Genomic DNA, 12838 nt, shown 5'->3' with positions numbered 1-12838 from the left:
AAAGCACTTCATGATGACGGAAGTGAGTGCTACGGGGCGGTAGTCGTTTAGCTCAGTTACCTTAGCTTTCTTGGGAACAGGAACAATGGTGGCCCTCTTGAAGCATGTGGGAACAGCAGACTGGTATAGGGATTGATTGAATATGTCCGTAAACACACCGGCCAGCTGGTCTGCGCATGCTCGGAGGGCGCGGCTGGGGATGCCGTCTGGGCCTGCAGCCTTGCGAGGGTTAACACGTTTAAATGTCTTAATCACCTCGGCTGCAGTGAAGGAGAGACTGCATGTTTCCGTTGCAGGCCGTGTCAGTGGCACTGTATTGTCCTCAAAGCGGGCAAAAAAGTTATTTAGTCTGCCTGGGAGCAAGACATCCTGGTCCGTGACTGGGCTGGATTTCATCTTGTAGTCCGTGATTGACTGTAGACCCTGCCACATGCCTCTTGTGTCTGAGCCGTTGAATTGAGATTCCACTTTGTCTCTGTACTGACGCTTAGCTTGTTTGATAGCCTTACGGAGGGAATAGCTGCACTGTTTGTATTCAGTCATGTTGCCAGACACCTTGCCCTGATTAAAAGCAGTGGTTCGCGCTTTCAGTTTCACGCGAATGCTGCCATCAATCCACGGTTTCTGGTTAGGGAATGTTTTTATCGTTGCTATGGGAACGACATCTTCGACGCACCCAGCACCCAGCCTCACTACATAGCACCCACCACCACTACATAGCACCCAGCCTCACTACATAGCACCCAGCCTCACTACATAGCAGCCACCACCACTACATAGCACCCAGCCTCACTACATAGCACCCAGCCTCACTACATAGCACCCACCACCACTACATAGTATGACTGAAACACAGTATACTTTACACCACTACATAGCAGCCACCACCACTACATAGCAGCCACCACCACTACATAGCACCCACCACCACTACATAGCAGCCAGCCTCACTACATAGCAGCCAGCCTCACTACATAGTATGACTGAAACACAGTATACTTTACACCACTACATAGCAGCCACCACCACTACATAGCAGCCACCACCACTACATAGCAGCCACCACCACTACATAGCAGCCAGCCTCACTACATAGCAGCCAGCCTCACTACATAGTATGACTGAAACACAGTATACTTTACACCACTACATAGCAGCCACCACCACTACATAGCAGCCACCACCACTACATAGCACCCACCACCACTACATAGCAGCCAGCCTCACTACATAGCAGCCAGCCTCACTACATAGTATGACTGAAACACAGTATACTTTACACCACTACATAGCACCCAGCACCACTACATAGCAGCCACCACCACTACATAGCACCCACCACCACTACATAGCAGCCAGCCTCACTACATAGCAGCCAGCCTCACTACATAGTATGACTGAAACACAGTATACTTTACACCACTACATAGCAGCCACCACCACTACATAGTATGACTGAAACACAGTATACTTTACACCACTACATAGCACCCACCACCACTACATAGCAGCCACCACCACTACATAGTATGACTGAAACACAGTATACTTTACACCACTACATAGTATGACTGAAACACAGTATACTTTACACCACTACATAGTATGACTGAAACACAGTATACTTTACACCACTACATAGTATGACTGAAACACAGTATACTTTACACCACTACATAGCAGCCACCACCACTACATAGCAGCCACCACCACTACATAGCACCCACCACCACTACATAGCAGCCAGCCTCACTACATAGCAGCCAGCCTCACTACATAGTATGACTGAAACACAGTATACTTTACACCACTACATAGCAGCCACCACCACTACATAGCAGCCACCACCACTACATAGCAGCCACCACCACTACATAGCAGCCAGCCTCACTACATAGCAGCCAGCCTCACTACATAGTATGACTGAAACACAGTATACTTTACACCACTACATAGCACCCAGCACCACTACATAGCAGCCACCACCACTACATAGCACCCACCACCACTACATAGCAGCCAGCCTCACTACATAGCAGCCAGCCTCACTACATAGTATGACTGAAACACAGTATACTTTACACCACTACATAGCAGCCACCACCACTACATAGTATGACTGAAACACAGTATACTTTACACCACTACATAGCACCCACCACCACTACATAGTATGACTGAAACACAGTATACTTTACACCACTACATAGCAGCCACCACCACTACATAGTATGACTGAAACACAGTATACTTTACACCACTACATAGTATGACTGAAACACAGTATACTTTACACCACTACATAGTATGACTGAAACACAGTATACTTTACACCACTACATAGCAGCCACCACCACTACATAGTATGACTGAAACACAGTATACTTTACACCACTACATAGTATGACTGAAACACAGTATACTTTACACCACTACATAGTATGACTGAAACACAGTATACTTTACACCACTACATAGTATGACTGAAACACAGTATACTTTACACCACTACATAGTATGACTGAAACACAGTATACTTTACACCACTACATAGTATGACTGAAACACAGTATACTTTACACCACTATTTCCTGTATTATTATTTATTTATTATTATTTATTAAAAGAGCAAGAGCTCATTATTAGCAATGTAAACAGACGTGTTTCATATTAGTTGATGCTGTTGCTTGGCTCTGCGTTGCAGATAGTACACCTGAAGAGATTCCAGTTTGTGAACGGCCGCTGGATCAAGTCTCAGAAGATCGTCCAGTTTCCCAGAGAGAGGTTTGACCCTAGTGTTTACCTGGCTCCCCGGGAGGCGGGGCTTAACGGGCTACACAGTCTGCAGAGCCGCAGCGAGGGGGAGGAGCTACTGAGGATAGGAGGAGGAGAAACGGTCTCCTCCATCTCCGCCCCTGCTGGGTTCCTCAACATCCTCAAAGGTCTGATGTCATCCTGTCTACATCCCAAATGACACCCTATTCCCCTTTATAGTGCATAGTCCCTATGGACCCTGGTCAAATGTAGTGCACTATATAGGGAATAGGGTGCCATCTGTCTCGCTCCTGGTTGTGTTTCATTACTTCACCTGTCTCAAGTGACTGTTGCTTCCAAGTCCCTGATTAGCTTGATGATAACGATCAGTGATCTGCAGTAGTTTCCCATTGTTAAACAAACCAGTCATTCAGAAAGAGATAATAAAACGCACAGAAACAACCCAAACCAGAGCAAACATATATTTACTTCTATTCATAGTGCACAATACACCACATAGCCCATATACACAGGAAGAATGAGGTCAAGTTGTTTTACTGAGCCTCGCTCTCTCTCTCTCTTTCTCTCTCTTTCTCCCTCTCTCTCTCTCTCTCTCTCTGTCTCTCTCTTTTCTTTCTCTTTCTCTCTGTCTCTGTCTCTCTTTCTCTCTCTCTCTGTCTATCTGTCTCTCTCTCTCTGTCTCTCTCTCTCTCTCTGTCTCTGTCTCTGTCTCTCTTTCTCTCTCTCTCTGTCTCTATCTGTCTCTCTGTCTCTCTCTTTCTCTCTGTCTCTGTCTCTCTTTCTCTCTCTCTCTGTCTCTCTCTCTGTCTCTCTCTCTCTCTCTCTCTGTCTCTCTCTCTCTCTGTCTCTCTCTCCGTCTCTCTCTTTCTCTCTGTCTCTGTCTCTCTTTCTCTCTCTCTCTGTCTCTCTCTCTGTCTCTCTCTCTCTCTCTCTGTCTCTCTCTCTGTCTCTCTCTCTCTCTCTGTCTCTCTCTCTCTTTCTGTCTCTCTCTCTCTGTCTCTCTCTCTCTCTTTCTGTCTCTCTCTCTCTGTCTCTCTCTCTCTTTCTGTCTCTCTCTCTTTCGTTCTCTCTCTCTCTTTCTCTCTGTCTCTGTCTCTCTCTCTCTCTGCTCTGTCTCTCTCTGCTCTGTCTCTCTCTGCTCTGTCTCTCTCTCTCTCTCCACAGCCTCTCCTGCTTCAGGCAGGAAGTCAGCCCCTCCCTCTTCCATCAGTTGTACCAGCAGCCCCTGCAGCAGCCCCAAGACAGGAGGAGGGTCAGGGAGCACAGGCCACAGACAGACCCGCCTCAGGCTTCCCCAGCTGGGCAGCCGCCACCGCCTCTCCAACAGCAAGGAGAACCTGGAGGGTAGTACCAGGGAGGGGGGCAGCGACTCCGACACCGAGCCCAGGGAGGGAAGACTGCAGGCGGACACGGAGGATGGGCTCGTGGGAGTGAGGAGCGAGCCGGACATGTCCACCACAGACGCGTTTAGCAGCCTCAGTGACGTCATCGTGATGAACGGGGACACGGAGGCCAGTACGGCGCCCAGCACGAACCTAGAGACACCCACCACCACCCTTCTGCACCAAAGAGACAACAGCCTGGAGAACATCTACAACTTATATGCAATTTCAGTGAGTGCTTCCAAAAATTCTTGGAGGTTAGCCTCCTAACCTATACCTCGGGAAGTTAGGAATTAGTTTAATATATATATATATATATATATATATATATATATATATATATATCAATATAGTTAGTTTAATATATGTATAGTTAGATATTTTGGGTTCCGAATGACTCTAGAACGTTGGTGTAGATTAGAAAGCATTTCTTACTTTTGACCAGGGCTAGCACCCTATTCCCTATATAGTACACTACTTTTGACCAGGGCTGGCACCCTATTCCCTATATAGTACACTACTTTTGACCAGGGCTGGCACCCTATTCCCTATATCGTATGCTACTTTTGCGCATGGCCCATATTGTGTTATTTAATAGGTGGTTCTCTCTCTCTCTCCACAGTGCCATTCAGGTATCATGGGAGGAGGACATTATGTGACCTATGCCAAAAACCCCAACAACAAATGGTACTGTTACAACGACAGCAGCTGTAAGGTAAGAACACACACACACACACACACACTCATCCTCTACTGATCGTCAATATAATCTAGCAAACCAATTAGTCACTTTAAAGACTAGACTATCTCTTTTCAAGTGCGTACTTGTTTGCCGTGTCCTCCCTAGGAAGTGCACTCGGAGGAGATGGACACGGACTCTGCCTACATCCTGTTCTATGAGCAGCAGGCGGTGGACTTCTCTCAGTTCCTGCCAAAGACTGACGGCAAGAAGATGGCCGACACCACTAGCATGGACGAGGACTTTGAGTCTGACTACAAGAAGTACTGTGTCCTGCAGTGATCAGGATAACACCCTCGACCCACCCACCCACCTCCCCCTCAACACCCTGCCTGTGACTCTGAACCGACCCACCTACCCCCCTCAACACTCTGCCTGTGACTCTGAACCGACCCACCCACCCACCCACCTCCCCCTCAACACTCTGCCTGTGACTCTGAACCGACCCACCCACCTCCCCTCAACACTCTGCCTGTGACTCTGAACTGACCCACCTACCCCCTCAACACTCTGCCTGTGACTCTGAACCGACCCACCCACCTCCCCTCAACACTCTGCCTGTGACTCTGAACTGACCCACCTACCCCCTCAACACTCTGCCTGTGACTCTGAACCGACCCACCTACCCCCCCCCTCAACACTCTGCCTGTGACTCTGAACCGACCCACCTACCCCCTCAACACACTGCCTGTGACTCTGAACCGACCCACCTACCCCCCTCAACACTCTGCCTGTGACTCTGAACCGACCCACCTACCCCCTCAACACTCTGCCTGTGACTCTGAACCGACCCACCTACCCCCTCAACACTCTGCCTGTGACTCTGAACCGACCCACCTACCCCCCTCAACACTCTGCCTGTGACTCTGAACCGACCCCCCAACACTCTGCCTGTGACTCTGAACCGACCCACTCAGCCGTACACGTGATGGAAAGAAAATTACACAACGCTTCTTCTTCAGCCAGTCACTGGTCGCCAAGAAGCACAAAATGGTCATCACAAACTGAACCACTTGTTTTCGATTATCGGCGGATACCCCCTTTGTTGTTTTGAAAGGTTGCCATGGGAACAACATTAAGCCCCCATGTGTTGGATTACCGTCACATAAACTGAGATTGCTTTCCTGTTGTGAATTTCCCCCCCCCTGCAGCCATCAGAATATGTTCACACACCTACATAATGTCTGGCTCTATACAGTAACGGCGGGATAAAGATGATTGTGTTGTTTTTATATTGGTACGGGTTCTCATGTTCCTTCTTCAGTAGCGATACTGTCAGTACAAAAACAACTCGTATTGCTACCTCCACTGTCGCTTGCATTTCATTGGCCAATTGGAACAGTAAAAATTAACCTCACACACTTCCTATGTTGATGTCCACACACACAAACACACACACACACACGTGCGAGCACGCACTTCAAAAAAAAATGTACGATCTCCCTTTTACGAAAGGAAAGATTCCACAAAATCGAGGTGTTTGACCTAAATTTGGCCCCGTTGCCAAGCAACTGCCAAAACAAAAATGTGCAATTGCTGATCAATGTACCCATAACAATTGAATGAGTTTAGGGGGTGTTCATTGTAAGTCGTTTTAACTCACAAGCTTGAGTTTAAATCTGAGTTATGTTCTGGACAGGTGCCATAGAGGATGTTTCAAAGATATATATATATCATTTTTGTTTTGTTTTCTCTTTCTCCAAATACTTATTTTATAGAGATGTATTTTTATTGTATTTTTTTAATGCACAATTTAGTTAATTTAAAGGTTGTTGTCGTCTCCACTGTTTGTCTACAGTACGTTGTAGGGAGCAAGTCTGATGCTGTAAATGCATACTACATCCCAGATGGCACCCTATTCCCTAGTGCACTACTTGTGACCTGGGCCCATAGGGAATAGGGTGCCATTTGGAATGCAAGCTAGGACTGCCTGTCAAATTACCATGTTGTATCTAGTCCTCTCAACAATACCATGTTGTATCTAGTCCTCACAACAATACCATGTTGTATCTAGTCCTCACAGCTCCACTCTCTCAACAATACCATGTTGTATCTAGTCCTCACAGCTCCACTCTCTCAACAATACCATGTTGTATCTAGTCCTCACAACAATACCATGTTGTAATCTAGTCCTCTCAACAATACCATGTTGTATCTAGTCCTCACAGCTCCACTCTCTCAACAATACCATGTTGTATCTAGTCCTCACAGCTCCACTCTCTCAACAATACCATGTTGTAATCTAGTCCTCTCAACAATACCATGTTGTATCTAGTCCTCACAACAATACCATGTTGTATCTAGTCCTCACAGCTCCACTCTCTCAACAATACCATGTTGTAATCTAGTCCTCTCAACAATACCATGTTGTAATCTAGTCCTCTCAACAATACCATGTTGTATCTAGTCCTCACAACAATACCATGTTGTATCTAGTCCTCACAACAATACCATGTTGTATCTAGTCCTCACAACAATACCATGTTGTATCTAGTCCTCACAGCTCCTCTCTCAACAATACCATGTTGTATCTAGTCCTCACAGCTCCTCTCTCTCAACAATACCATGTTGTATCTAGTCCTCACAACAATACCATGTTGTATCTAGTCCTCACAACAATCCACTTGTATCTAGTCAACAATACCATGTTGTATCTAGTCCTCACAGCCCCACTCTCTCAACAATACCATGTTGTATCTAGTCCTCACAGCTCCACTCTCTCAACAATACCATGTTGTAATCTAGTCCTCACAGCCCCACTCTCTCAACAATACCATGTTGTAATCTAGTCCTCACAGCCCCACTCTCTCAACAATACCATGTTGTATCTAGTCCTCACAGCCCCACTCTCTCAACAATACCATGTTGTATCTAGTCCTCACAGCTCCACTCTCTCAACAATACCATGTTGTAATCTAGTCCTCACAGCCCCACTCTCTCAACAATACCATGTTGTAATCTAGTCCTCACAGCCCCACTCTCTCAACAATACCATGTTGTAATCTAGTCCTCACAGCCCCACTCTCTCAACAATACCATGTATCTAGTCCTCACAGCCCCACTCTCTCAACAATACCATGTTGTATCTAGTCCTCACAGCCCCACTCTCTCAACAATACCATGTTGTATCTAGTCCTCACAGCCCCACTCTCTCAACAATACCATGTTGTAATCTAGTCCTCACAGCCCCACTCTCTCAACAATACCATGTATCTAGTCCTCACAGCCCCACTCTCTCAACAATACCATGTATCTAGTCCTCACAGCTCCACTCTCTCAACAATACCATGTTGTAATCTAGTCCTCACAGCCCCACTCTCTCAACAATACCATGTATCTAGTCCTCACAGCTCCACTCTCTCAACAATACCATGTTGTAATCTAGTCCTCACAGCTCCACTCTCTCAACAATACCATGTTGTAATCTAGTCCTCACAGCCCCACTCTCTCAACAATACCATGTATCTAGTCCTCACAGCTCCACTCTCTCAACAATACCATGTTGTAATCTAGTCCTCACAGCTCCACTCTCTCAACAATACCATGTTGTAATCTAGTCCTCACAGCTCCACTCTCTCAACAATACCATGTTGTAATCTAGTCCTCACAGCTCCACTCTCTCAACAATACCATGTTGTAATCTAGTCCTCACAGCTCCACTCTCTCAACAATACCATGTTGTATCTAGTCCTCACAGCTCCACTCTCTCAACAATACCATGTTGTATCTAGTCCTCACAGCTCCACTCTCTCAACAATACCATGTTGTAATCTAGTCCTCTCAACAATACCATGTTGTATCTAGTCCTCACAGCTCCACTCTCTCAACAATACCATGTTGTAATCTAGTCCTCACAGCTCCACTCTCAACAATACCATGTTGTATCTAGTCCTCACAACAATACCATGTTGTATCTAGTCCTCTCAACAATACCATGTTGTATCTAGTCCTCTCAACAATACCATGTTGTATCTAGTCCTCACAGCCCCACTCTCTCAACAATACCATGTTGTATCTAGTCCTCACAGCTCCACTCTCTCAACAATACCATGTTGTATCTAGTCCTCACAGCTCCACTCTCTCAACAATACCATGTTGTATCTAGTCCTCTCAACAATACCATGTTGTATCTAGTCCTCACAGCTCCACTCTCTCAACAATACCATGTATCTAGTCCTCTCAACAATACCATGTTGTATCTAGTCCTCACAGCTCCACTCTCTCAACAATACCATGTTTTATCTAGTCCTCACAGCTCCTCTCTCTCAACAATACCATGTTGTATCTAGTCCTCACAGCTCCACTCTCTCAACAATACCATGTATCTAGTCCTCTCAACAATACCATGTTGTATCTAGTCCTCACAGCTCCACTCTCTCAACAATACCATGTTGTATCTAGTCCTCACAGCTCCACTCTCTCAACAATACCATGTTGTATCTAGTCCTCTCAACAATACCATGTTGTATCTAATAACAATACCATGTTGTATCTAGTCCTCACAGCTCCACTCTCTCAACAATACCATGTTGTATCTAGTCCTCACAGCTCCACTCTCTCAACAATACCATGTTGTATCTAGTCCTCTCAACAATACCATGTTGTATCTAGTCCTCACAGCCCCACTCTCTCAACAATACCATGTTGTTATCATTTCCATCAGCTGCTAGATAAAATAATCTGTGGTAAAACACTACTTAAAGTGCGGTGTCATAAGTATGATATAATATGTCATAACACACTATGATGGTTAGTGATTACCCACGTTTCATAGCAGGTATGTTGCCCGGTGTTATGGCGTCTTTTTACCAACACTAGGAAGACTACGGTAGTGCACGTGAAGGATCAACCATTGCTTGATCTGTTCGTGACTGGCAGACAGAGACTGGCAGACAGAGACTGGCAGACAGAGACTGGCAGACAAGAGCCTGGCAGACAGAGCCTGGCAGACAGAGCCTGGCAGACAGAGCCTGGCAGACAGAGCCTGGCAGACAGAGCCTGGCAGACAGAGCCTGGCAGACAGAGCCTGGCAGACAGAGACTGGCAGACAGAGAAGCTAACCAAATGTCTGCTTCTCTGTCTGCCATACGTGTGTTTCCATGTCGATATGGCAGAGATGTGACATAGTCAAGCCAAAGTGTTACATAGATTCTACTGGCCAATCAAAGGCTCACATTTTTAGTGCTCTGAGAAAGATTAAACCTGATTGAGGGCGGTTGTCACTAGTTACCACAGCCACAAAGTCAAAATTGGCTATCTTGTACAAATTCATGAATACAAAAAAAATGTGCTTTTTTATTTTAAGGTTTAGGCATAAAGTTAGCAGTGTGGTGAGGTTTAAAAACAGATTTTTAAGAAGAGACGTTTTAGAAATCGATGTGGTTTAGCCATAATTATTACATTGTGGCTGTGGTAACTAGAGGTAACTATTGATGACCGATTTGGGCAGAAAGACGACATTATCAGGAGATTTTAGTTCAGTGGACTGTCAGAGGAGACGTTGCCCTTTTTGTTCCAATACTTGAGAAATGCATCCTTCCTTATATTCCTTGAAGTAATCACAGAGCTGAAGTGGTTGGGTTGGTGAAAGTACCATGGTGGTAACCTCAATTATAGCTGTCCAATAACTTATAGATATGTGATTACCATAAGGAAGGACTCATTTCTAAAGCATTCAAACAGGCCCAGTGTACTGGAAGATCGCACCTGAACCACTTATTTTATTTCACCTTAACTTTAAAGTCATTTGATATTTTTTTTTGTCTGGTTTTTAGTAGCAGAGCGGCCATCTTTTTACGTTACCTTTTGTGAACAGATGCCTGTTCCTTCCCTGGAAAACGATACAATACTCAACGGTTCTCATTATTTATGATTTCTAAACGTTCTCTTATGTAGTGAGGTTGTCCTCCAAGCAAGTTCCAGATTCATTCGAGAATGCTAGGTGAATGCTAGGTGAATGCTAGGTGAATGCCAGGTGCATGCCAGGTGAATGCTAGGTGAATGCTAGGTGAATGCCGGGTGCATGCCGGGTGAATGCCAGGGGAATGCCAGGTGAATGCTAGGTGAATGCCGGGTGCATGCCGGGTGAATGCCAGGGGAATGCTAGGTGAATGCTAGGTGAATGCTAGGTGAATGCCAGGGGAATGCTAGGTGAATGCTAGGGGAATGCTAGGTGAATGCTAGGGGAATGCTAGGTGAATGCTAGGTGAATGCTAGGTGAATGCTAGGTGAATGCTAGGTGAATGCTAGGTGATTTTAAAGCCTCTGACCCCCTTCGAAAGTTGTTGCTGCTATATTTTATAATATAATAATAATATATGCCATTTTAGCAGACGCTTTTATCCAAAGCGACTTACAGTCATGTGTGCATACATTCTACGTATGGGTGGTCCCGGGGATCGAACCCACTACCCTGGCGTTACAAGCGCCATGCTCTACCAACTGAGCTACAGAAGGACCTGATGGGGGGGGGGGACTATATGATCATCATGGATGCGCTGGATAACATTTCTGTCATTGAATGAAATGTTATTTTCCTTGTCAGAAACTGTATTGTGAGCTTAGTGCAGATAGAATTACTGAATGTTCTTTTGTCTTTTTTATATCCCCCCCCACCCCCCCACAACTGTAAAACGATGTCTAACTATTGAATGTTATAGGAAATTGTATCCAATATTTTAAATACACTCTACATGACCAAAGGTATGTGGACACCTCCTGGTCGAAAATCCCATTTCAAAATCATGGGCATTAATATGGAGTTGGTCCCGCCTTTTGCTGCTATAACAGCCTCCAGCCTTCTGGGAAGGCTTTCCACTAGATGTTGGAACATTGCTGCTGGGATTTGCTTCCATTCTTCCACAAGAGCATTAGTGACGTCGGGCACTGATGTTGGCCGATTAGGCATGGCTCGCAGTCGGCGATCCAAATCATCCCAAAAGTGTTCGATGGGGTTGAGGTCAGGGCTCTGTGCAGGCTAGTCAAGTTCTTCCACACCGATCTCGACAAACCATTTCTGTATGGACCTCACTTTGTGCACGGGGGCATTGTCATGCTGAAACAGGAAAGGGTCTTCCTCAAACTGTTGCCACAAAGTTGGAAGCACAGAATCATCTAGAATGTCATTGTATGCTGTAGCGTTAAGATTGCCCTTCACTAGAACTAAGGGGCCCGAACCATAAAAAACAGCCCCAGACCATTATTCCTTCTCCACCAAACATGGAATCCGCCAAACCCAAATTCGTCCAACGTCCACCACTCCAGCCGACGCTTGGCATTGCGCATTGTGATCTTAGGCTTGTGTGCGGCTGCTCGGCCATGGAAACCCATTTCACGAAGCTCCCAACGAACAGCTCTTGTGCTGACATTGCTTCAAGAGGCAGTTTGGAACTCTGTAGTGGGCTTGTGTGGCCTACCACTTCGCGGGCGAGCAGTTTGTTGCTCCTAGACGTTTCTACTTCACAGTAACAGCACTTACAGTTGACCAGGGAAGCTCTAGCAGGGCAGAAATTTAACGAGTTGACTTGTTGGAAAGGTGGCATCTTATGACTGTGCCACATTTGAAAGTCACTGAGCTCTTCGAGTAATAATATATGATAATAATATATAATAATAATATATGCCATTTAGCAGACGCTTTTATCCAAAGCGACTTACAGTCATGTGTGCATACATTCTACGTATGGGTGGTCCCGGGAATCGAACCCACTACCCTGGCGTTACAAGCGCCATGCTCTACCAACTGAGCTACAGAAGGACCACTCTACTGCCAATGTTTGTCTATGGAGTTTGCATGGCTGTGTTGCTCGATTTTTATACACCCGTCAGCAACAGGTGTGACTGAAATGGCAGAATCCACTCATTTGAAAGGGTGTCCACATACTTTTGTATATACCGTGTTACATCACTTCATTCCAATAGAACAGTCCCATGTTCCAATGTT

General features: G+C 45.7%; 1 protein-coding gene across 1 annotated transcript in view; it reads left to right on the top strand.

Annotated features, from left to right (window-relative positions):
- Nucleotides 1-5242, top strand: part of LOC123993837 (ubiquitin carboxyl-terminal hydrolase 32-like) — a 136928-nt gene extending 131686 nt beyond the window's left edge. Inside the window, exons 29-32 of the mRNA XM_046296304.1 lie at nucleotides 2705-2942; nucleotides 3940-4388; nucleotides 4780-4872; nucleotides 5005-5242. Of these exons, the coding sequence (XP_046152260.1) occupies nucleotides 2705-2942; nucleotides 3940-4388; nucleotides 4780-4872; nucleotides 5005-5178 (954 nt within the window). The 3' untranslated portion in view covers nucleotides 5179-5242. The remainder of the gene's footprint in view (nucleotides 1-2704; nucleotides 2943-3939; nucleotides 4389-4779; nucleotides 4873-5004) is intronic.
- Nucleotides 5243-12838: the final 7596 nt, after the last annotated feature.

This window comes from Oncorhynchus gorbuscha, linkage group LG13 (assembly GCF_021184085.1).
Source record: "Oncorhynchus gorbuscha isolate QuinsamMale2020 ecotype Even-year linkage group LG13, OgorEven_v1.0, whole genome shotgun sequence".
Taxonomy (NCBI): Eukaryota; Metazoa; Chordata; class Actinopteri; order Salmoniformes; family Salmonidae; genus Oncorhynchus; species Oncorhynchus gorbuscha.
This window is presented reverse-complemented; position numbering and strand designations above follow the sequence as displayed.